Source organism: Grampus griseus, assembly GCF_964374135.1.
Source record: "Grampus griseus genome assembly, chromosome: X".
Classification (NCBI taxonomy): domain Eukaryota; kingdom Metazoa; phylum Chordata; class Mammalia; order Artiodactyla; family Delphinidae; genus Grampus; species Grampus griseus.
The window spans coordinates 115,125-140,746 of record NC_138999.1 but is presented as its reverse complement, the minus strand read 5'-3'; the positions used below and the strand labels follow the sequence as shown (position 1 = coordinate 140,746).

At 57.7% G+C, this 25,622-nt stretch overlaps 1 protein-coding gene across 1 annotated transcript in view; it reads left to right on the top strand.

Moving 5' to 3' along the window:
• Positions 1-25,622, top strand: part of PPP2R3B (protein phosphatase 2 regulatory subunit B''beta) — a 52,544-nt gene that overhangs the window by 16,489 nt on the left and 10,433 nt on the right. Inside the window, exons 2-7 of the mRNA XM_082681991.1 lie at positions 6,951-7,136; positions 21,342-21,445; positions 21,684-21,786; positions 22,505-22,579; positions 24,109-24,195; positions 25,339-25,495. Coding sequence (XP_082538117.1) covers positions 6,951-7,136; positions 21,342-21,445; positions 21,684-21,786; positions 22,505-22,579; positions 24,109-24,195; positions 25,339-25,495 — 712 coding nt within the window. The remainder of the gene's footprint in view (positions 1-6,950; positions 7,137-21,341; positions 21,446-21,683; positions 21,787-22,504; positions 22,580-24,108; positions 24,196-25,338; positions 25,496-25,622) is intronic.

Sequence of the window (25,622 nt, the reverse complement as noted above, 5' to 3'; positions counted from 1 at the left end):
CATCACGGTGCTTCTCCTCAGCGCGCACAGAAGCAAACCCCGTGTCTGTGCCTCGTGTGTGCTTTGTAAATTCGTGTAAGGGGACCATGGAGTTGAAAAGCCATGGCCACCTGGGACCTTCCGGCAAGTGGAGGTTCTGCTGCCTCACGGATATTCGGCACATTAATCACTTGTATTTTCGCCCAGGCGAGGAGTGAAAGGTCATCTCGTGGCCAAAAAAAAATCACATCGAATCAAGCCAGGCTGTTTGGGGTGGGAAAAAAGACCTGCTTTTTGCTGGTAGTGTAACTGGATTTTTTTCCTGGGATCATGTCTCAACTTTTACAGGGCTTCTGGTACTTTTCTGTCTGACCTCTATCCTTCAACTTGTGAAATTCTGTCTGCAAGTGGCTGATGCATGTGTGTGTGTTGCTTGTGGAGAAGGAAAGTCTGTTTAGAATCTGAACGTGGAGACCTTAAAGTGGACTCAGCTAAGGGTGATCTTCTTCAGAGAGGAGGTCTGAGGTTTGCTGGTTACCGTTTGTGTGCGTGGCGCACACATGGTGCACACAGGCTGCGCCGGGGTGTTCCCTGGATTGGGGAGCCCTTCCCTCTCCCCCCATGGCGGCTGTGACTTGATCTTGGTTGGGGGGGGGGTCCTGGCTCCACGCAGAACTGTTCATGAAAGCCTGGTTGTTCCAGGATGGCTGTTGGTCTTACAGAATCACTTTTTGAGATACGCGATTCACGGTTGCCTTTAAGAGGTAGAAGTTTCACCTTACAGCAGATGTGTTCCCGTGACGTTTCCCACAAACGTCCGCACGCACTGCGTGGAGTGAGTGCTTCTTGGGGTGGGCATCGGGGGAGTGTCCGGGAGGAGAGTTTTCCTGGCTCCCTTCGCCCCTTGGTGTTTGAATGTGGACTCGGTGCAGAGCCGTGGGTGGTCGGCAGACCTCAGGGCATGGGGAGATCGGGGGAGGGTGGAAGGAGATGGTGGGGGGCGTGGGGAGATGATGGGGCGGAGGGCAGCTGGGGAAGGTGTGGGGAGGAGGGCATGTGGAGATGGGGGTGTGGCCGGAGAGGATGGCCTGAGGGAGGTGGGGTTGGCCTTGTGGGCAGACGGGGACTGTGGAGGGATGGGGGGGTGCTTCGTACATGCCGGCCCTGCTGCCAGCTTGGGGCGTCCGCGCTGGTTTCGGGGCCAAGGGAAGGTGTGCAGCGAGGCTGTGTCATGCGTGGGAGGCTGTCCTGCCCCTGCGGCCTGTGTCCGCCTGCCTGCCCTGCCTGTGGCGCCCGCGCCTTGCGCGCTCTGAGCAGCCCCAAGGCCCCCAGGTCATCCACTGCGACGTCCCTCAGACCTCGTCACAAGCCCTCAAGGGCCCGCTATGGCCGTGCTGCCCACCCTGTCCAAGCCGGGTCCTGACGCTCCGTCCCCCGGCGCTTGACTCTCGGGCTCTGCACACGCTCTCCTCCGCTGTCACCGTGCTCTGGTCCCGCTCACGCCCGTCCAGCTGCCCCGTGGGGTCCTTCAGGTGGATGCACGGGGCACCAAGAACCCAGCGCAGCCACCCCCGGGGGACAGTGCTGGGTGTTGACCTGATCTCTCCTCCACACGGCGACAGCCTGGCCTGGGGACTCTGACCGCTCAGACACCGCGCGGGGTCACGGCCCCGCGCAGGGTGGGCCCTGAGTACCCCCTTGACCCATGCTCCCAGGACCCAGGGGTTGGACGTGGGCTCCCGGGTCCCTGAGCCCACGGATGTGACCCCTCACGCCGCCCCCCCGTCCCGTCCATGCCCCCAGCCCTGCCTTCCGGCCCTGTGGGGCCCCAGCGTCCTCTGGCCGGGGGTGCAGACCCAGCCGACGTCTCAGGACCCTGCCTCGTGGACGTGGAGCCCCGGCCTGTCCCCTCACGGCAGCCGCCCTGCTCAGCCCAGCTCCTCGTGGGTCTGAGACTTGGCTCTCCAGCCACCTTTTCTCCCCTGGAAACCTCCGTGGCTCATGTGGCCTCTCGACGCCGGTCCCTCTCCTGTGGTGGCTAGAGGACTTATGAACAAACCCACGCGCAGGGCCAGCCGTTCTCATCTTTGTTTTGGCGCCTCTGCTTTAAACTTTCACATTTGGACTCTTGCTGTCCGTCCAGCGGGCCCTTGGCAGGTCTAGCCGGGGAGCCTGCCGCCAGCCGGTGGGGAGGGGCCCTGGGGTCGGAGGAGAAGCAGCTCCGGCCTGCAGGGCCTCCCAGCCCAGCGGTGGACTCTGGTGGGCGCCATGCCCGCCTGTGTCCCTGCGCCGCCCGCCGGGCTTGGCCGCTGCCCCTGGGTCTCGGCTCGGATGGGGCCGGCCCGCTGGATGCTGCCCCCGGGCTGTGCCGCACTTGCCCTGCATCCTGCCCTGGCAGAGTCGGAGCCACGGTCGTTTCCGCCACCCCAGCTAGTGCGTCTGCCCGACGGGGCGCTGGCCGTGCGAGACTGCGTTTAGAGAAGGCTGGCCTGGGCGCTTGCTTGTGCGGGCCCACCTCCCGGGGCCCCTGCCGCTGCGCAGGGATGGCCGTGCTTTCCCATGAGGCCGAGTTTTCAGCCCGCCTGTGTTCTGGGGGCCCCGGGCGTCTCCGTGATGTCTGGAATCGTGATGAGTCAGGCAGCGCTGGTGTCCGTGCGGGCGACAGAAATAGCTCTTTGCGAGCAGGTGTCATCTTGACCAGTGCCCGGGTGACAGCCGGGAGGCGGGCGTCAGGCGTGTCGCTGGGAGGGAAGCTGCCCTGCTCTGGGAGCCGAGTGCCCCACCTGCTGTGTTGGCTTCTGAGAGGCTTCAGCCCTGCTTGAGAATCCTCCCTGTGTGTCTGTCTGTCTCACACACACACACACACACACAAACACACATACACACACACACGTATTTGTGCCACGTCCGCTTTCATTGTGGACGTCCAGCCTGGACGCAGGTAGCTCAGGAAACAGCCCCCGTGGTCCCCTCCGGCTCTGCTAAGGCCTGTTTGGGGCCTGGAGGTGGCCGGCTCCCAACAGCGCCCTGTGTGCTGGAAAAGAACGTGTGTCCCGCAGCTGTGCCGGCCGCGCTCTATTTATGTCCCAGAGATTACACTGTAAATCTCTCGTGTCCGTGCCCAGCTGTTTGTTTTTCCGTCATCCGGTGGTCCGTCAGGGGTGGCGGGGGAGCGGGCCTGGCCTGCCTCTGTGCCGCGTCCCTGCATTTCCCCAGCACCTTGGCTTGGTGGGCGCCGAGGCTGTGCGGGGGCAGCGGTCAGCTCCGGGTCGGCAGAGCTTCCCGTGATGGACGCCCAGTGTGGTGTCCTGACCATGTCTGTCACATCCAGAGTTTCTACCCTATCTGGGCATGAATCTGACGATGCCAGCCTTCTTTTTGTCACTGTTGGCTGCTATATCTTTTTCCACTTGTTCAAAGTTTTCCACTTCTGTGTCCTTATATCTTACACGTGTTTCCTGTAAGTCAGTCTTACTTTCTTTTTTCCGTCTGATCTTTGTTTTTTAATTGGAACATTTCATCCATTTACATTTATAAGGACTATTAATCCATTCTGATTTATTTTCACGGTCTTATTTATGTTTCTTTTTATGCTCTCCTTTCCCTCTTTTTTATCTTTCCCTCGCCGGAGCACTTAATACTAGCTTACTGCTCATCTTACAAGGTCAGTGACTTCGTTTCTTTAGGTACAGAGTGAGTATCTTTACCCTCCAGCTCAAAACCTTCAAACCCTTCACTGCCGGCAGCCTCTCATTTCATGTTGTTGTCCTGAGAGAGTCTTTAAAGAGAGGTAGAGCAATATTCTCATTACCGATGTACGTGGAGGGCGTGTGCGTGGATTTACCCATGTAGGCACCATGTTCCTTGCCCTTCGTCCCATCCTGCAATTCAGACCTTCCATTTGGGAGCGCGTTGCTTCCTGCCTGAGCCCAGTTCTCCTGGGAGGGGCCTACGAGGTGACCGTGGGGCAGGCGCCACGGAGCTGGTGACGTGGGGAGAGCTCCCTGCTCTCAGGAGGCGAGGCTCCACTCCGCCGTGTCCTTGGCGGCTTCATTTCCCTTCGCTTTCCAGTGGCTGGTGAGGGCGGCGTCCCCATCCTGACAGCGGAGAAAATAGCGCGTGTTGTTGAGCGGCACCTTGTCTGTATGTGTCTGCGGCCGTGGCTTGGCAGGTGGGGTGCCTGCCCTGGGACCAGCCGGCCCAGCTGCTTCGGCGGTGGGCGATGGTGGCACCCGGCGCTGAGTGCCGCCGCGCCGCGGAGGATGCCAGAGGCGTCAGTGCAAGCCAGCAGCCCTTTCCACACGCGTGAGCCATGAGCTGCTACAGGTGACAGCCCAGGACATGGGGCCTGCGCTCCATCCTGCCCTCCAAACACAGGCGAGGAAAACTGAACCCACCCAGAGGAGGGAAACCGGAGGAAACATTCCCCAGGTGAAGCCTGGGCGTCCCCAGGTGACGCGTGAACCCTCGAATCTCTCCGTCCTCGGGACCGGCGCTGGGTCTTGCTTCCCTTGCGGCTGTTCTTTGCCGCCGTAGGTGGGCATCACAGCCCAGCAGCTCTGCCCCGAAACCAAATCCCAGAGCCAGGACGTCCTAGGGCTGGGAGGAGGGGGTCAGCCTCTGTCCCTGGGTGCCGACAGGGCCGAGTCTGAATGGAACGTTAGGCGTCCCGCGGCCCCTCCCGGGGCAGGGGCTCCTCCGGGGCCTGTCCTCCCACCTCCTGCCATCTCCCCACCCCATCCCCGTGCTGTCGCTGCCCCAGCCCGTGGCCATGCCGGTCCTCAGGGCGGCCTGCTGCGCCTCTCCTTCCCCTCCGGGCGCCTCCCATCTCCCGCTCGCCTCTCAGGACTGAGCCAAGTCTGAACGCAGCCCCTCAGGATTGTGTTGGCCCCGTGGTGATCACAGAGCTCGTCGCCCAGTGTCCCCAGGCTGCCACACGGACCTGGTACAGCCGACTCATGACGGCTCCACCTCCTCTTGGTACGGTCACTGTCCCGTGCAAGGTCGCCAAGCACTGAACAGCTGCCTCCTCAGCTGGGGCCTCAGGAAACACAGGAGACGTGGGGCATCCGCGACGTGACAGAAGGGGACGCGGGACATCCCCTATGTGGCTGACGGGACAGGGGACGTCCCGAGGTGTGACCGAGGGGACGCGGGGTGTCCCTGGTGTGACCGAGGGGTCGCGGGACGTCCCGAGGTGTGACCCAGGGGACGCGGGAGGTCCCTTATGTGACTGAGGGGACGCGGGATGTCCCTGATGTGACCGAGGGGTCGCGGGAGGTCCCGAGGTGTGACTGAGGGGACACAGGAGGTCCCTGATGTGACCGAGGGGTCGTGGGACATCCCGAGGTGTGACCGAGGGGACGCGGGAGGTCCCTGATGTGACCGAGGGGTCGCGGGAAGTCCCGAGGTGTGACTGAGGGGGATGCCTGCTGTCTCCTGCTGTGTTGCGGGTGGAGAAGCGGCCTGAGTTACAGGCTGTAGGAGTGACGTCCGCTCACAACGTTAGAATCAGTGCACAGCGTGACTCCTGAGGGCCGTGTGCTGTGTCTCGGCTGCAGGTTGGTGGCGGGGCCCCTGGTGCTTGTGGGCGTGGAGCTGTGCTGTGTGAGCCTGGTTGGGGCAGCTGGGACGGGGGCACCCCGCCGTGAGCACACCGCCACCGCGCCCCGTCCTTGGCTGTGCGGGCCTGGCTGCCCGGCCCAACTCCCTGGACGTAACCACCCCTGGAGGGGCGGTGCTACCTGTGAGCCTCTCTCCTGCGTTTGCCTTCCATCTGCTTTTCCACGTGTGTCTCTGGATGCCCAGGGGCCGTGGGCTCCGTGTGTCCCTAGTGCCCTGGGTGCGCTGAGTTTCCCAGACCTCGTTGGCGGGCGTACCCCTCGCCATCCCCTCTCTGGAACACCTGGTCACTCCCCGTCCCCCGCCGGTCCCATGGCCTGAGGCCTTGGGTGCTCATCCCTCGCTCCAGCGCTTCCCACCAGGACCCTGGGCTCTTTCTGCTGCGTCACGGTGTGTCCTCGTGTCCCCAACCACAGGGAATCTGGGGTGTGTCCAGGAGGTGGGCCGTGGGCTGGACTGTGCTTCCCTGTCCCTGCCCATCAGGGATGCCCGGATGCGTGAGTCTCCATGGGCATTACAGGCCGTGACTCGGGGCAGCTGTTTCTGGCACCTAGGAGGCCTTCCCGGGTCAGCGCAGAGGCACACTGCACATCCTGCAGGGGGACAGTGCCCCACAGTCCAGGGACAGCAAGCCTCACCGCGTGCAGCCACCCTCCCGGCCTCCCCAGACCTGCCCAGTCCCAGCGCGTCCACTCCCAGCAGGTGCTTCCTGAGTGGTTCCACTGACTGGTCCCGTCTACTCAGGGGCATTGGCGAACGCAACCCTCCTTTGCATGCGTGGTGCACGCTTCTGACCTGTGACTGCACCGAGCTCACGGGTCACCCCGTCGGCCACCGGGCAGACATCCTGACACTGCCGTTTGGAAGGCGCGGTGTGGCTCCAGGATGGCTTCCGGGCGCTCCCTGTGCCAGGATGCTGAGCCCTCGGGGCTGTGGTGCTTTCTGAGGGCCGTGCCCAGCCACGGCGCTGGCCTCACATCCCGTCCACAGGGAAGGGCGGTGTGGGGACAGGCGGTTCCAGGCGCGAGACGCAAACGAGGGGACAGCCCGCCTGTGCCGACCTTGGCCTCCCGGGAGGGCAGGAGGGCAGGTTCTCTCAGCAGCCGTCCTTGTCCTGAGGGGTCACACCCGAGGCAGGATCGGGGAAGCAGGGCCGTGTGTGTGGCGCTCCGCCACGGGCCCATCACCTCCCGTGTCTGCAGTCAGCCCGGTGATGGTCTGGGCGTTCTGTCCACAGTCGGGTTCGCTGGGCTCGGGGCAGCCGCTCTGGTCCAGCCCGCCTCTGCTCAGTACGCACCGGCGGGAAGCAGGTGCTCACCGTGCTGGGTCCTCACTGCTCTCTCTCTCAGGTCCAGACGAGGAAGGAACAGCCCCTGCCGCCCGCTGCCAGCCTGAGCATCCCCACGTTCTACTTCCCCCGAGGCCGCCCGCAGGACGCGGTGAACGTAGACGCCATCATCGCCAAGATCGAGAGGACTTTCGCCCAGTTCCCGCACGAGAGGGCCACCATGGGGGACATGGGCAGAGTGGCCAAGGTGGGTGTATGCGCGTGGGAACGTGGCCCGCGGTCCCCCTGCGGTCGTGGCCTCACACTGCCTGACATTCCCTGGGGCCTGAGGTTCTCTGTTAGTCCAGAGGTTTGGACTTGGTGCTCCTACCACAGGAGCTGAGGCCCGACCCCCGGCCTCGGAATCGGGATCCCACAAGCCACACGGCACTGAAAAAAAAAAAAAGGCAAAGCAGGGCAATAAGAAAGAATAAAAACTAAAATAAAATTCGAAAAATAAAAATATTGTAAAATTAAAAATAAAACAACAACAACAAGGCAAAACAGAACCACGACAGCAGAAAAAAGAAAAAAGGGGCTGGAAGAGGCCTGAGGGGCGGGGCTTAGGCCCAGCACAGCGGGAGGGGCCCTGGAGGGCTGAGGGGTAGGCCCAGGACCCCGGCAGGCTCGCCAGGGCGGGGGAGACGCCGGCCACGCTCCCCTCTGACCCCCTGATCCCCCTCCCATGTGGGAACCCCTCCCCTCCCCGCCCCGAGGGTGCTGGTCCCATCCCACCTCCACTTTTCCTCTCCTCCTCCTTCCCCTCCACGTCCTGCCCAGTTGCTTGGGGATCCCTCCCTTCCCTTTAGATGTCTGAGGCCCCACCGGCACCTGGCCGGCGCCCCGTTGTGAGGAGACGCGAACTCCGCCTCTTCCTGTGCGCCGTCTGGACCCCTCCTCCTCCAGGGTGTTTACTGCCCCCTCTTTAACTCGTGTCTGTTAGAATGAAGCGGTCTGTTCCGTTGTCTGTCCCTTCAGGGGAATTCTCTTGGTCTGTTAACTGCGAGTGGTTTCTCTGCTTCTTGTACTTAACGTTTCTCTTACTCTGTGAGTTTAGGAGAAACAATTACGTGTTGTAGTCTTGGGAGGCTATTTTATGTGGGACTCTGCCCCTTAATATTTTGGGCACAAGGGCAGCTTTTAGTTTGCATGCTTGCCACCTCTTTCCTCAGCGTGTGCTTGCTGTTACCCCCGTAATAGGGGTGGGCAGGGGCCGGCAGCCCGTGCGCACTCCCGGGGCCCCTACCATCAGGGGCAGTGATTGACGCTTGCTGACAGGTCTCTCCGCAGGGGCGGTGGCCCGCGCGCGCTCCCAAGGCCCTCGCCGGGCAGGGACAGTGATTAGCACCTGCTCGCCGGTCTCCTAGGCACAGTGGCAGCCGGCCTGCTCCCAGGATGGCAGGGGCAGTGATTGTTGCCTGCTCCCTCATCTCTCGCAGCAGCGGTGGCTCACGCCCACCCCGGGGCTCGTGTAGGCGGTGTGCTGTTGCCTGAGAGCGTGCGCGCTTGGGGAGAGAAGCTTCTTCAGTGGTCCCGCCGTTCCCCTTGCACATCCCCCAACAATCGTGCCTTGCCTCTCTGGGGGGACCCAGGCTTTTTCCACGTACACCCTCCATGGCCACACTCCAGCCCCTTCAGGATGTCTCCACGCAGCCAACCCCCGTCCTCTCCCCGGGTCTGACCTCTGAAGCCCAAGCTTCAGCACCCAGCCCCCACCCGCCCCAGTGGACGGGTGTCTCAGTCTGGGGAGCACAGGGCAGCAGTGACCACCGTATGTGCAGGTCACTGTCTGCGTTGCCTTTCTCAGACCTGTTGTTGTGCTCTCTCTGAGGCCCTGAAGCTCCCCCTTGGTCCACGCTGATCTCCCTGCCGGCGAGGGCACTCTCCAGGGTGCAGGAACCTTTCCTCTTCCACAGCTCCCTCCCTGGGGCCCAGGTCCTGTCCCCATTCCTTTCTCTCTCTCTCTTTTTCTCTTCTTTGTTTTGCCCTGCCTGGTTCCGTGGAGATTTTCTTGCCCTTTCTGAAGTCTGAGGTCTCCTGCCAGCGTGCAGTAGGCGTCCGGTGAGAGCTGTTCCGCACGCAGGTGGGTTGTTCTTGTATTTGTGGGAGGATGTGAGTTCCATGTCCTCCTCCTCCTCCGCCGTGATCGCTTTCCTCCACATTTTCCTCTTTGAGTTTTAATTTCCTTTAATGTTACTGCTTTATTAAGGGTTTTAATTTCTGGGATCACTTTTGGTCATTTATGCTTTTTTCTAAAACAATCGTTGGCATGATTATAAATGTATTATCTAAAGCTTTTCCTTATCTTCTCGTATGATTCTTTTAAAATTTTTGTTTTCTTTTGGAGTATAGTTGATATACAATGTTGTGTTAGTTTCAGGTGTACAGCAAAGTGATTCACTTATACATATATCTATTTCTATTTCAGAATTTTTTTCCCACTTAGGTTATTACACGATATTGAGTAGAGTACCCTGTGCTATACAGTAGGTCCTTGTTGATTATCTGTCTTGTATGTAGTAGGGTATATATGTTAACTCCAGACCCCTATTTTATCCCTCCCCGTTGCCTTTCCCCTTTGGTGCCATAAGTTTGCTTTCTAAGTTTGTGAGTCTGTTTCTGTTTTGTTAATAAGTTCATTTGTATCATTTTTTTAGATTCCACATATAAGTGATATCATATGATATTTGTCTTTCTCTGTCTGACTTAGTTCACTTAGTATGATCGTCTCTAGGTCCATCCATGTTGCTGCAAATGGCATGATTTCATTCTCTTTGATGGCTGAGTCATATTCCATTGTATGTATGTACCACATCTTTATCCGTTCACCTGTTGATGGACATTTAGGTTGCTTCCATGTCTTGGCTATTGTAAATAGTGCTGTAACGAACATTGGGGTGCGTTTATCTTTTCAAATTATGGTTTTCTTTGGATATATGCCCTGGAGTGGGTTAGCTGGATCACTTGGCAACTCTGTTTTTAGGTTTCTGAGGAACCTCCACACTCTTCTCCACGGTGGCTGCACCAACTTACATTCCCACCGGCAGTGTAGGAGGGTTCCCTTTTCTCCACACCCTCCCCAGCATTTATTGCTTGTACATTTTTTAACAGTTGCCATTCTGACCAGTGTGAGGTGATACCTCATTGTAGTTTTGATTTACATTTCTCTGATAGTTAGCAGTGTTGAGCATCTTTTCATGTGCTTTTTGGCCATTTGTATGTCTTCTATGGAGAAGTGTCTATTTAGATCTTCTGCCCAGTTTTCAGTTGGCTTGTTTTCTTTCATACTGAGCTGCATGAGCTGTTTGTATATTTTGGAGATAAATCCTTTGTCAGTTGCTTCGTTTGCAAATGTTTTCTCCCACTCTGTGTGTTGTCTTTTTGTTTTGATGATTTCCTTTGCTATGCAAAAGCTTGTAAGTTTAATTAGGTCCCATTTGTTTATTTTTGTTTTTATTTTCATTACACTGGGAGCTAGGTTCAAAAAGATACTGCTGTGATTTATGTCAGAGTGTCTGTCTTTGTTTTCCTGTAAGAGTTTTATAATATCCAGTCTTACATTTAGGTCTTTAATCCATTTTGAGGTTTTTTTGTGTATGGTATTACACAGTGTTCTAATTTCTTTCTTTTACATGTAGCTGTCCAACTTTCCCAGCACCACTTATTGAAGAGACTGTCTTTTCTCCATTGTATATTCTTGCCTCCTTTGTCGTAGGTTAATTGACCATAGGTGCATGGGTTTATCTCTGGGCTTTCTATCCTGTTCCGTTGAATGTTTTTATGCCAGAACCATACTGTTATGATTACTGTAGCTTTGTAGTGTAGTCCAAAGCCAGGGAGCCTGATTACTCCAGCTCTGTTTTTCTTCTCAAGATTGCTTTGGTTATTTGGGGGTCTTTGCGTTTCCATATAAATTAAAATTTTTTTTCTTCTAGTTCTATGAAAAATGCCATTGGTAAATTGATAGGGTTTGCATTGAATCTGAGATTGCCTTGGGTAGTATATTCATTTTGGCAGTATTGATTCTTTCAATCCAAGAACATCAAGTCTGCACATTTGACCCTTTGTCTTCGTAGGGTTATTTATCTCAGATTCCTTTTGACTAGTCATGCTAGAGGTTAACTTATATTTTTTCAGATAAGATCTATCAACTTCATTGAGTACTTTAATTTTTTGTTCATCTCCTTCATGAACCTCTGCTTTCATTTTTGTTACTTTCTTACATTTTTTCTGTTTTCACTTCTTTCCAGCTTCTTGAATTGAACAATTATTTTTCAGTCAGCTTTATTGAGATATAATGGACACAGAGTAACACTCCCCAGTTCTAAGTATACAGTTTGACAGAATTTGATAAAAGTTCACCCCTGTGGATCCACATCACTGGCAAGGTAGGGAACGCTAATCCCCCAGGGACGTCCCTTGGCCTCCTTGATCAGTGGGTTGGGCCAGAGGGCGTGGCTTGGGCATCTGCCCACCCCCGTGGTGGTGCCGTGTACAGGGATCATGGGTGCAGGACCCTGCTTTGCTCCTGGCACCACAGAAGTGACAGTTAGGTTCTGACTTTTTTGTGTCTTGTTCATAATTTGCCCAGCTGCACGTGTGTGCAGTTATTTTTAGTCCCTTGTAGTTTCTTTGTATCTGTTGCTGGAGGAGATGTTTGTCCATGTGCAAGCCCTGCAGCAAAGCGTCCCAGGTCCTGGCCTACCTCACCGTCACTCCCTGGCCCTATGGTGCTGTTGTTTTGCCTTTTCTAGAATTTCACGTGAATGGGATCATGTGGTGGTTGTCTTGGGTTTTTCTGGCTCTTCCACCCAGCCTAATCGTCAATGTTCGTCCTTAGCATTTACTGCTAAGTAGCATTCTGTGCACACGTCCCTCGGTGTATCTGTTTACTGGTGGATGAAAGGTTGTTCCCAGTTTTGTCTCATGAATAAAACTGTTGTCTGTACACGGGATTTGTGCGACACCTTTGCAAGTTCTCTGAGGTGAGACATGCTGCAGAGTTGAATTGCTTGGTCATCTGGTGACTCTATCTTTAATTTTATAAGAAGCTGTAAAACCGTCTTCCAGCGTGACTGTCCGCTATGTGTGTCCAGCCAGCAGTGTGTGAGACGCCAGTTGCTCCGTAAGCTGCCAGCACTTGGTGTTGATGCTTCTTAGCTGTAGCCGAGCTGGTGCCTGTGCAGAGGTCGCTTACTGTGGCTTCGTGTCTCATTTCCCTAATGATGATGTTCAATCCCTGGTTATGTATTTGTTTCTCATCAGCATCTTTTTCTTTTTTTGGCAGCTCTCTTGAGGTATAACTGATGTGAGGTAAACAGTAGATGTTTACTGTGTACATTTAGTGAGCTTTGATGTGTGTGAATCCCTGTGAAACTATGCAGACAGTCGAGATGAGAAGCATTTCCAGCGTCCCCCAAAATTGGCTTCTTTCCAGTCCATCCTGGCCCAGCCCCAGGCCCCCACTGGTCTACTTTCTGTCACTGTGGATTAGAGTTTCCTAGAACTTCATGTAAATAGAAGTAGGTACTTATTTTTTTTAATTGTGGTAAAATTCACATAAAAGTCTGTCAGCACGTTAGCCATTCTAAAATCTAAAATTTAGGGGCCCTTATTACATACACAGTGTTGCACGACCCTTACCGCTGTCTAGTTACAGAGCACTCTCATCACCCCAAAAGACGCTCTGGGCCCCTTGGCATCACTGCGTTCCCCCTCCCCCAGCCCCTGACACCGCTCCTCTGCTTCTTGTCTCTGTGGATTTGCCTGTTCTAAAGCTTTCATATTAATGGAACCAATACACGAATTGTCCTGTGTCTGGCTTCTTTCCTTTACTTGGCGTCATGTCCTCAAGGTCCATCCACGTGGTCCACGTGTCAGAGCTTCACTCCTTCTCATGGCTGGGTCATATTCCATTAGGTGCTTGGACCCCGTTCTGCTTATTCACTCACCCATAGATGGGCGTTTGGGTGGTTTCCACCTTTTGGCTGTTGTGAGCAGTGCTACTGTGAACATTTGACTATGAGTGTTTGCGTGAGGCCCCGTTTTCAGTTCTTTTGGCTGGGGGGCGGCGGTGGTGTGTGTGTGTGTACACGTACCTAGGAGTGGAATTGCTGGGTCATGTGGTAATTCTGTGTTTGACTGACGGAGGGGCCACCCAGCTGACTTCCACGGCAGCTGCACCATCTTGCGTCCCCACCCGCACGTGTGGGTTCCCGTCTCTCCACGTCCTCTGCACGCTTGCTTTTCTCTCTCTCACTGTAGCCATTTGTCTTGGTTCAGGCTGATGTACCAAATGCTGCAGACTGGGTGGCTTATAAACAACAGAAGTTTGCTTCTCCTAGTTCTGGAGGCTGGATGTCCCAGATCAAGGTGTCAGCAGGGCTGGTTCTGGTGCGGGCTGTCCTCTGGGGTACAGAAGTTTCTTGCTGTGTCCTCACCCGCAAGAAGCGGTGAGGGAGCTCTCTGGAGTCCCTTTTCTAAGGACACTAATCCCGTTCATAGGGCACCACCTTCATGACCTCATCGCCTCCCAAAGGCTCCACCTCCTAATGCCATCACCTCGGGCGGGGGCGGGGGGGGGGACACAAACATTCAGACCACAGCTCTATCCTATTGGGTATATGGAGATAACTTGTTTTAATTTGCACATTTCTAATGACGGACAGTACTGAGTGAGCATCTTTTAAATGTGCCCATTTGTCATTGTATGTCTTCTTTGATGACGCGCCTGTTCAGATCATTTGCCCGTTTAGAAATCTGGTGTTTTCTTACTAGTGAGTCATGTGTGCTTTGCATGCATTCTGGATCCCAGTCCTTTGTCAGAGGTACGTGCAGCAGACGCTGTCTCCCCGTCCTCGCTCGTCTTTCTGCTCTCGTAACAGTCTTTGGAATTGCAAACGTTTTTCATTTTGATTGTGTCCAGCTTTCAGATTTTTCCCCTACTTGGTTTATGCATTTGTATCCTTGATGAGAAGTGCTGGAAAATCCAAGCCAGTAGGATTTTTCTCCTGTGTTTTCTTCTAAAGGCCGATTCGGGTAACTCTTCCCTTCAGGTCTGTGCTCCACTCTGAGTTGGGTCCTGGCACATGTGGGGTAGGAGGGAAGGTGCATCTCTGCACACGGTGTCCAGTGGCCCCAGACCCACTCGTTGGGCACCTCGTCCTCCCGCTGACTTGCCTCGGCACCTTCTTCCGACGGGAATTGCCGTACGTGAGTCTGTCCCTGGACGCTCTTGGGTGTCGGTGACGGGTTGTCTGTCACAGCGGGACAGCACGGCCCCGCTGCTGTAGCTTCACTGCTGTGTTCGTTTCAGGCAGTGCCGATTTTCCTGCTTCTCTCTGCTTCTCAAGTGCTGAGACTGTTCTGGTGTCTCTGCATTCCCACGTGAACTTCAGAATCACCTTCGCACGTCTGCGCAAGAAGCCTGCTGGGATCCGGCTTGTGCTCGTCTGCGTGCGCAGGTGGCCTGCTGGGATCCGGCTTGTGCTCGTCTGCGTGCGCAGGTGGATTTGGGGACAGCCCACGCCTTTCCAACGTCGAGTCTGCTGGCTTATGACCCCGGCATTTCTCAGACTTCAAGTCATCGCTAATTTCTCTCAGTACCGTTTTGTCATGTTCATCTTTCATCAAACGTATGAATACTTGGGCATAACCCAGTGTTTCCTATCTTTGATGATACCGTCAGTAGCGTTATTTTACTGCAGTTTACGGCTGTTCCTTGAAGTGTACAGAAGTACTGTTGATTTTTGTGTGTTGACTTTGGACGAAACATACTCATCAGATCACTTTTTCAGGTTCCTTAGGAGTTTCTAATAGACGATCACGTCCTCCAGAGATAAAGAGGGTGTCCCCGTTTCCTCTGTAATCTGTGTGTCTTGTATCCTCTTTCCTGCCCTGTTCACTGTGCTGGCCAGGCCTCCCTGAGGACGTTGTCTCAGGGTGTGGGAGCGGCACAGCCCTCCTCCCCGGCCTTAGGGCGCGTCGCTCCCCGCAGACGCAGTGTGGGGGCTGCAGCTGCTCCTGTGTCCTTTACCAGGTTGAGGAGCCTAGTTTGCTGAGAGCCCTTGTACTGTGTGAAATCTCGAAGGCGTGTTGAAATTTGCCCAGTGCTTTTCTGCACGTACTGAGGGCTCCTGTGGTTTTTCTTCTTCCCTCGAGCCGTCTTGCGTCTTTGGATGAATCCCATTTCATCATAAATCCTGTCTCTTCCTGCTTACGTGCTTTTGGATCCTGTTTGCTTGTGTTTTGTTAGGGTTTAAATCCAGGCTCCGGAAAGACGCCCATCTAGAGATGCCTTGTCTAGTGAGTTCTCTGGTTCGGTAGCAGGGTGGCCTGGCCTCACAGAATTGGTTGGGCTATTGCCCTCTTTTCCGGAGCCACGTGTTTAGAACTGGGCTGGTGTTCTACGTTAAACGTTGGCAGAATTCACGGTGAAGCATTGGGGTTGGACATTCTCTCCCTGGGAAGGTTGTGGACATTGCGTTTGATGGGGTAGTTCCCGTCTTTCAAGTGTGTGCCCAGCTCCCGTGACTTGGTGAATTTATTGACACACGTTGTTGATAAGATTCCACACGTTTAGGGTCTGTACTGACTGACGTCCCTCTGCCACTTCTGATGTTGGCATTTGTGTCTTCTGTCCTTGTCCTCAGTCAGCTTGGCCAGAAGTTTTTTTATTTTCCTGATCTTTTCTGAGAACTAGCTTTTAGTTTTGCTAACTTTTTTGTAATGATTTCCTATCGCATCGATTTCCCGTCTTTATTGTTTCCTCTCTTCTGCTCCCTTTAGGGCTAACTGTTCTCCTTGCAGTTTCTTAACGAGGCAGCTTTGTGCACTCAGCCTTTCTGCTTTGCTCACGGAAGCACGTAATGCTGTGAACTTCCTTCCAGGCGCTGCTTGACGGGCATCCCAAACATTGTTGATGTGTTGGTTTTTGGGTTTTTTTGTGGTTTTCTTTTTTCCCTTCTCATTCAGTGCAAACTACATTTGTGTTTGTCTTGTAACTTCTCCTTTGGCTGATGTGTTATTTAGAATTTCGTTGTTTTGATTTTCAGCTCCTGCACCTTGTTTAGACATGTTTTGGTTACTGATTTCCAGTTTAGTTCTGTCGTGGGCAGGGGTGCTCTGTCTGGTCTCAGTGCTTCCAGATGTACTGAGACTTGTTTTCTGGGCTGAGGGTGGTCGTCTTGGTAAACGCGCACTTGAAGGCCGTCCAGCCCTTGAGTGTCAGCTTGCTCCCTGGGTTCCGAGCGTGTCCAGGTCCCGGCGTTCCGGCAGCTTCTGCCTGTTCCGTCGGTGAGGGTGCAGCTCCCGATGCTGAGTGACTGCGGGGTTTCCCTGGGGAGCTGTGGGCCGGGGGCCGTGGCCTTTGTGCCTCTGTGGGCGGCTGTGTCGTGTGAGGACCTCCTGTCCCCAGATCAGCTCCGCCCTCACACCCCTTCTTCTCTCTCGTCATTGCGACACGGCCCTTGTTCTTGCCGGAGACATGCTTCTCGGGAGCCTGCGCGCCCGAGATCAGTGGACCCGCTTCTCTGAACACAGAAAGGGGCAAACGGCTGATCCGTGAAAAGGACAGTCTCTGCTTCCTTTCCCAGCGCACGGAGGCCTCTTTCGGCACCCGTGTGGGCTTTGATCTGGGCGTCCTGCAATTCATCCAGTTCTGAGCCCTTCTGCCTGGAGTCAGCACGGGGGGGGTGCTGAACCCACAGGGCCGCCCTCATTTCACACGCCAGGCCCGAGTCCGAGGCTGTCACCTGTGTGTCCGTCTGACCAACTCTGGATTCTGGGGGTTCCCACGACCCCCTCTCGAGTTCTGCAGTTTGCTCAGCAGCCCACGGGACTCAGGGAAACACCAGTTCATTATAAAGTGTTCCTTATGAAGGGTATGATGAGGGGTACAGGTGAGCAGCCTGGTGAAGAGGCATCAGGGTGAGGCGTCGGGGGCTCCCTAGTGCAGCAGTCTGTCCCCATGGAGTTGGGGTGCATCTCTGTCCTGGTACGGCGGATTTGTTCCCTAACTTGGAAGGCCCCTGAACCTGCTCCCTTAGGGGATGTTTCAGAGGTTTCATCCCATGGGCATGATCGAGGCTTCCCTCCACCTCTGCCCTCGCCCTCTGCAGAGAATGCTGGGGGGCTGAAAGTTCTAGCTCAGTAACCATGGCGTGGGCTCTTTAAGGACAGCCCCATCCACGACCAAACAGTCTCCCGTCCCCCCAGGAGATTCCAAGGGACTTGGGGGCTCCGTGTCAGGAGCCGGGGGCAGAGGCCAAATATCAGAGCAGAAGACGCTCCTGGCACCAGGTGTTCGTGGTGGGAGCACAGCTGCTCTGGGGCTCCCTCCCTTAGGGGACCCCACGGGGCGCCTGACCGGGAACCGGGCAAAGGCCAGCGCGCACCTGCGCACGGCCTGCACACAGAGTCCTGCACGGGGGACGTCAGATGCCCTGTGCCCCGTGAGCACAGCCAGACCCCAGGCCCCGGCCAGATGCTGCCGTGCTCGGGACAGGCTGTGTGGACGGACGGGGAGCTCTGTGTGTGCGCGGGCGTCGGGGGGTGCCGTAAGGGGCGTGAGGGTGGGGATCAGGGTCACCGCAGGGCTGCTCCTGACGGGGTGACACGGGCCTCGGCGTGTGCCCGGGTCTCCCGTCACGTACACTAGATAGACGTTACAGACCTGTAAAACCTGACCCTGTCGTGTGTTTTTCCCTTCAGGGTGGCATTTTACCATACTTTTAAACGCATTTCTTCGTACCTCTGGATTTCAGAGTTGGTGCTTCCCGTTCCCTTAGAATGTTTGCAGACGGTCCTGAGAGGTGGCGGACGGAGGTCACAGTGAAAGCGTTAGGATGGGCTCTCCAGCTGCCTGGGGGGTGGGTGGGCTTGGAAGTGCAGGCACCGCTCATTCTGGGGACGTGAATGCAGGCGTCACCCCACGGGCAAGGGCACAGCTCCTGCTGTGCGGTGGACGGACGCACGGCCGTGGGACAGGATGGTGCCATCGCCCGAGTCCGCCCAACGAGCTCTCACGTGCCCGCACGAGCACCCCAGGCAAGGTGCCCGAGGCCCCTGGCTCCCCTGTCCCTGCCGCCTGCGCCCTCCCACCCCGGGGAGCGGCCAGTGTCCTCCATGCCCTGACTCACACAGCCCCCTCGGGGCCCTGGCGCCAGCATCCCTGGCAGGAGGCCTCTGCTGCCCGTCGCCCAGGACGCACGCCCGCCTGCGTGGAGTAGAGGCCTTTCAGCCCGCACTGTGCCCGAGCCTCGCCCCGTGGTCCCCGCCCCAGCGTGTGCGAGAAGCCACAGAGCGTCCAGACGCATGGCTCCCGTGCAGCTGGGCAGCTCCCTCCTGGGCGCCAAGGATAAGGCGCCGGCATGTTCTGGGCCTGGCGCGATGGGCAGGAGTGGACTCCGGTGGTGTCCCCCAGGGCGGCCCCTGGCCACGGGCATGCGTGGCCAGTGCTCGGGTCAGGGGGCGCGTCCTGCCAAACCATCTGCCGGCAGCTCCCCGACCCGCGGGCGATGCCCGTGAGCCAGGTCCTGTGAGCGCCATCGCCCATGTGGGCTTCTGTGGGGATCCGGTTTGCGCCTTTCCTCTGCCTCTCCCTCCGGAGTCCTGGCCGTGTTCACACCCTTTTCCCTGCAGGGCCTGTCGCTCTCTTGGGCCCTTTGCCTTTTTTCCTGTACCTCTGCCTTCGTTTACAGTCTGGGTGTGGCCCCTTTGTCAGGATAACGCCCTGCGAACGTTTTCCTGGTCTGCGGCTTGTTTCTGTGCCCTCGGCGACGTCTGCCCCGGAGTTCTGGTGGGGAAGCGGTTCAGTTTACCCACCTTCTCTTTCAGAGTTTTGGTGATTGAGTCACGTTTAGGGAACCTTTGCTTCTCCAGCATCGGGACGATCTCCTGCATTTCCTTCTGGAGTTTCACCGTCCACGCTTGGGGCCGGGCTCCCTCCCTCATGGTTTTGTAGAGTTGCCCCGCTGACCAGCTGGGCTCTCAGTATAGACGATTGTTCCCTCGGAGCTGCCGCCAGCCTTGTCTGTGCTGAGTTGGTGGGTGGACGTGGGCGTCTGACCCTAAACTGGTCCCTTCCTCTTTGCCCTGATGCACAGCCTCACTGCTGTGACTGCACGGAAGCCTTGACAGTCGTGTGCGTTTGCCCGTGGGCTTTGAATGAGCTGGTTGATTTCTGCAAAACACACCTTGCTGGGTGTGCATTGGCTTTGCGTTGAATCTGTGGGCGTCTGGGGAAGAGTTGACATTTTAACACATTATTGACCGGGGGATTTTTGCAGAAACTAACGCCTGTGACTGTAATGTCTCCAGTCAAAAATGTGTCAACAGCATTAAGTGTCCAGTCCAGGAATCTGTATGGTCTGTCCCTCCATTGGGGGGTCTTTGATTTCTCCCAGCCACGCTTTCTCGTTCCCTTTGTAGAGATCTCGCACTTTCAGTTACGTTTACCTGTAGGTTCATGTTTTTTATGCTGTTCATAGACGGCACTGTTACATTTTTTATTTTCTAATTGCTTGTTGCCAGTGTGTGGAAATATAATTGATTTTTGTACATTGTCCTGGGATCCCGCAGCTTTGCTGGTTTTCTGTTACAAGTAAGTCCCCTACGTACGCACCTTCAAGTTGCGAACTTTTAGAGATACGAACGTGCTTACTGTCAGCGTCAGGCACGAGTGAGAGTGACGTTGCAGCTCGCCCTCCACCTCGTACTACTGACGACCCTTCAGCTCTACCATCTCCCACCTCCTCTCCCTCCTCCAGGCAGTAACTCTTCTTGCCTGTTCCCTCGATGCCAGCCCCTGTGTGCCAGCTGTTGTACTGGACTGCTGTGCTTTTCAAGGGACTGTAAAAATGTTTTCTTCATCTTTTGTGTTTATTTTTTATGTATCATTTGCATGGGAAGTATTAGAAACCTGTTATAGTACAGTACTATGCAGCCGATTGTGTTAGTTGGGTACCTAGGCTGACTTTGTTGGACTTACCGACAAACTGGACTTCGGAACGTGCTCTCGGAATGGAACTCGTTCGTGTGTAGGGGACTTAGTGTAATTCTGGTATTTCGTAACCCTTTCGGAATTCTCCCCACCGTCGCGTATTTTTGCATTACCAGAGTTTCCCCTTTGTCTCTGCCCGGAGCGTCCCCTCCTCCATCTCTGCTGGTGGAGCCTGTCCCATTCCAGCTCAGGGCAGAGCCGGCCTGCGCGCGTCCCCACGTGCAGATGTGAGCCGTGGGCTCCTGTGTACGCCCCTGATTACAGTGCTGTGTTCCCTCCTCTTCTTAAGTTTCCTGGCCTGTTGTTTGTTTCACTGTGATTTTTCTTGTTTTTTCACTGCTGGATTCAATTTGCCAGCCTGGCTTTGTGTGGGATGTTGGCATCTCTGTTCCTGGGAGCTGAGGGCGCCTGATCTCCCTTTACAGGTGTCAGGGTCCAGGACGTGCAGCCTCGTAACAGGAGTTGGGAGACGTCCCTTGTTTCCATTCTCTGGAAGAGTGTGGGTACCATCCACGTGATTTCTTCCCTAAAGCTGGGCCCGGGATTTTCTTAGTGGGAAGGTTTTAAGCCACGGGTTCGGTCTCTTGAAATGTAGAACCGTCTGGATGTCCGTTGTCAGTTCTGGTTAGACACGTTCATTAGTCAAGGAGTCCGCCCTGCAGTCGTCACGTTTCCTGGCCTCCAGTTACTGGGAGTGTCCACTGCCTGTCTGTCAAGCGCTGGTGGGCTCTGCAGTGACCGCTGATGTGCGGAGCACGCGTTTCCTTTTTCTGCTTGTCCAGGAGTGTTGCTGAGGGGTGATTACTTGCTTAAAAGCTTTCCAAAGAGCTGACTCGGCCTTGTTGACTTTCTCTGTCGCGTATCTGCTCTCTTTTTCTCTTCTCTCAGCCTTTGTTGTTTCCGCCCTTCTTCTTCTGTGTTTTCGGGAGGGAAGCTCAGAGCGGGGGTTTTCCGCCTGCTTCCCGGTCAGCACCTGCGCTGACAGCTGTGGACGCCAGCCCTGCGGTCGCCTCGACCCCTGAGATGTGCCCGGGTCACAGCCTCGTCCTTGTTGCACCCCGAGTGTCTCCTGACATTCTCTGTCGTTTACGCCGTCCCGACGCGTCATCGGAGGTGCTGCACATCCAGGGCTGGAGACGTGCTCGTCGCCTCTGTACAGCTGCCGATGTGACACCTCCAGTTGGGGCGGGTGGTCTGTGCCCCAGGCTCGGGAGCGCCATTTCCGTCAGCGTCTCCGGAGTGACAGCTGGGAGAGGCTGCCCCTTCCCCTGGAGGCCCCTGGGGCTGGCGCAGGCGCTGGGCTGCGCGGTCGGGCTGTGTGCACGCGGTGCGCTCCCAGCGCCTCGGGGGCTCGGGCAGCCGGGGTGCCAGGGCGCGCTAACCCTGTGTCGTCCCCCACCCTTCCCCCCGCAGGCCTGCGGCTGCCCGCTCTACTGGAAGGCGCCGCTCTTCTGCGGCGCCGGTGGAGAGCGCACGGGCTCCGTCTCCGTGCACAAGTTCGTCGCCATGTGGAGAAAGTGAGTCCCGGGGCGGGAGTGGTGGTCCGGCCTTGCCTCTGCCTCCACTGGCCGGCGCTCCTGCGGCCGGGACAGTAAGGGACTGAGACGGATGTCCGGGGGTGCCCGGCACGTCCGTCGTGTCCCTTGCGGGGCCCCATCCGTCTGTGCCCGTCCTCACGGAGCACCCGACCCCGGAGTCTGGGGAGGGGCCTGTGGCCGCGCGTGGGGTGCAGCTGGAGTGCCCTCTGTCGCCCAGGATGCTCCAGAGCTGTCATGATGACGCGGCCAAGTTCGTCCACCTGCTCGTGAGCCCCGGCGGCAGCTCCCTGGCGCAGGAGGACTTCATCCCCTTCTTGCAGGTGCGTCGCCCCCTCCTCGCAGGCGCGCCCGTGTCTACACCCCGGAGGCGGGCGGGCTCCCCGAAGCTGGCTCCACGCAGCCCTCCAAACCCGCGTGAGAGACAGGGCGGTGCGGACAGCTCCACACCTGAGCCTGCGGAGCGTGGAGCCGGACAGGGGTTAGCACCCTCGGGGCTGGGCCGCCCACGAGAAGCCGGCCGCGGTTTGCAGAATGCTCGTTTCCAAACGCCGTTCCAGTTCATGTAAACACGGTTTTATTTAGCGCTCTATGTTCCATCTTGTAGAGGGGAATCGAAGGTGGTCCCCGGTTACCCGCGTGTTCCCCGTGAACACGGAGGAACCGAAGTTACCAAAACCATTTGAATAGAAGTGACTTAAAGGGCTCCTGGGACTGCAGTGCTCTGTTAAGTGAGGATATCGCAAATTTTCTTTCTCAGAATCTGGGATGGACTTGCACGGTGGTCTTTTATACATTTACATGTGTCAGGTTATTACCCTCGGCCGCGAGAGGTGGCCTGCTTCCTTAGCTCGTGGCCCAGATGATTCTGTGTGATCCTTTAATTTGATGTGATTTCTTGTAACCGTGTGTTTGGGGTGATGCTGTGTGAGTGGCTCTGTGGCTGGATGTGTGAACCTGGATGTTGCTGGTGGACACGTGCGTTCTTATCCCTGGGCCTGGCGGCACATCCCAGGGCCGTGTCCCATCCCCTGTGTGCAGGACGTGGTGAACACCCACCCGGGCTTGGCATTCCTGAAGGAAGCGTCAGAGTTCCACTCCCGCTACATCACCACGGTGAGTACGAGCACGTCCGCTGCCCCTGTGGCTTCCGTGGGCGCCTGAGGCCCGGGCTCCAGGCCCGCCGTGAGGGAACGGACACCCAGCCCCGGACCTGTGGCCCTTCACGGCCCGCTTTCTCACCAGGAGGCGGGCGTGGGGCTCGGGCACGGGGAGGGCTGTGTGTCCCACCTGGGTCCCCAGCTGGGCGCGCTCAGCGAGAGCCTGGGTGGTCCTGGCCGCGTGCCCCGGGGTCGGACAGGGCGGGGCAGGCGAGGGGACGTCCAGAGACCCAGCGGTCTCCCTCTCTGGGCAGGAGGGGCCTCAGAGGACACCCGGGCCCCTCCTCCTGAGGGCCGGGTCTCCTCGGGTCCAGGCGAGCATGCCCAGCGAGTTGGAGCACGGTGCTCTGAGCGCTGCAGGTGGGATGCCGGCCTGGCCTGGGGACACGAGGACCCCATGGCCCATGCCCCGCCCCCGCCCTGGTCAGAGGGCACCCGGGGAGGACGGCCCTCCGGCTCTAGGTGGAGGTGGGCGGCGCGGCAGCCCCGTGGCACGCCGGCCGGGGGCACGCTTGTCGTGCGTCGCAGAGCGCATGCTCATGGCAGTCCGCGTGCCCGTGGTTCCCCAGGCCTCCCTCCACCCCCTCACCGCTCTGCATCGCCCTGAGGGCCCGTCTCCGAAGAGCGGTGCCTGGAGCCGTTCCTCATTCCAGCGGCAGCAGGGAGTGCTGCGTGTGAACGGGGCTGTGCGCCAGGTGCTCCATTCCCATGCCCCGACCTCCCTGCGCAGACAGGACAAGGCAGGGCACGTCCGGGGGGTGGGAGGACAGCCTCCAGCAGGGACGGGGGAAGGGGATGTCTCAGACGAGGACAGGTTGGCAGGGATGCCCTGGGAGGACAGGTGAGGGGACAGCCCGTGACAGGGACAGGCGAGGGGACGTCTCAGATGAGGACAGGTGAGCAGATGCCCTGGGACAGGTGAGGGGTATCACAGTTGGGGACATGCCCACCTGGGAGCGGAGCTGAGCCCCGTGGCCAAGGTGGGCCTCACTGTGCAGGGGGCAGGGGCCACTCTCTGGCTTTAAGTTAACGTTTTTCATTCAGTGGTCAGTTGAGTGTCCGCGGAAGCATTCGGGGCAGTCTCTCAAACCACCCGCAGTGTAATAAGGGCTCCTAGCCACGCAGGAACTGCGTGCCTGTGCTGTCCCAGCTCAGGTGCGGCCGTCTCACCCGGACATCCCCCCACATGTGGCAGCAGGTCCACTTCTCCTGCCACCTGTGTCCTCCCTGCAGCTGGAGGCGGGGCTGCTTCCCCCCCCCCCCCCCCCGCCCCGGTCTGGTGACTTGTGGGGCGGTCGCCCTCTGCTGGCGACATGGGGCCCTGCAGCCCAGGGTGCGGAGCTCCTGGTGAGGCCAGGCAGGAGCTCGTAGGCGAGGTCCCAGGCTGGGTTCCTGCAGCACCACACGTGGGGTTGCTGCACAGTCACGTGCAGGGCCCCCAGCCCCCCACGTCCCGGTGCTCAGCCGACGGGCCTCCTCCTACAGGTCATACAGAGGATCTTCTACACGGTCAACAGGTCCTGGTCCGGGAGGATCACGTGCGCAGAGCTCCGGAGGAGCACGTTCCTGCAGGTGGGTGGTGGCTGGCCGAGGGGACACAGGGCCTTCTGCATGCCCCCGCCCACTCATCCGTCCTCCCCAGGCTCCACCGCGACCCATCCACCCATCCCTGCACCTGGCTCGCATCGATCCCCCATCCCTCCACCAGCCTGTCAGCGGTCAGCGCACGCGTCTACCCAGCCGTCCTCGTTACCCCACCCCGCCTCCCTCCCTCCCTTCCCCGGCGTCATCCATTTCTCGACCCACACGCCAGCAGTGCATCTTTACCCACGTACACGTCATCCGTCGGTCCACCCACCCCTCCGCCCACCCGTCGTCTCTCCCTGCACCCACCAGCCTGTCACCCGTCCCTCCATCGACTGACGCATCACCTGTTTCTCCCAGCCAGTCCGCCCACCCGTCGTCCACCTTCTTGTCCATCTCCCGGCCGTTACCGTTCCGGCAGCAGCCTGTCACCTGTGCCTGCACCCATCCCCCCCCATCATCCACTTCTTCGCCTACCCACACTCTCGTTCATCCCTCCAGCCCCCACCAGTAACCCATCGCTACACCAACTCCTAGGTCATCCATCTGTCCACCATCCCACCCTCCATCCCTCACCACCACCCCTCCCTCCCCCCCCCCTCCCTCCATCCCTCCCTCCAGCACCCACCTTCTCAGCGGCCACCCCGTTCATCTGCCCACCTGTCACCATCACCCCACCCACCTGTCATCCATCCTTCATTCCCCGACTCGTCCATCATCCATTCATTTTCCTGCCTTTCATTTATCCACCCGCCCACCGTTTTTCTTCTTCCGTTCGTCTTGTACCCTTCCTTTCCCCTCATCCATCCCGGAGGCATGGCCCCACCCCCGTGCACCCGGGTTCTGTGGACGTGTGTGTGTCAACAAGCGCGGGGCTGACCCGCTCGCGTCAGGAGCCCCCGGCCACGAGAGCGTACGTGCTTGGGCTGCTCCGTGCTGCAGTCTCGCAGACCTGACCGGGCGCACCCCGACCTGGGTGCTGGGCTCCCAGCCCTCAAGCAGGTCTCCACCAGCTCTGACCCTCCGCCCTCACGACGTGAGACTCCTGGGGGGTGTCCCTCCTGCGGGAGGCCCGTCTCCACGCTGCAGCCGGAGGTTCCTGGCAGCGGTTTTCTGGGTGTGTCCTGGCAGAACGTGGCGCTCCTGGAAGACGAGGTGGACATCAACCAGCTGACGGAGTTCTTCTCCTACGAGCACTTCTACGTCATCTACTGCAAGTTCTGGGAGCTGGACACGGACCACGACCTGCTCATTGACGCGCAGGACCTGGCCCGGCACAATGACCACGGTGAGGACGCGGCCTGCGGGCGGAGGGGACACAGCACTGGGGCGGGCGCTGCCCTGCCGGGCTCCTGCGTCTCCAGGGAGGCCAGCGTGGCTGCCTCCCCTGACCCTCGAGACCTGAACCTTGTCCT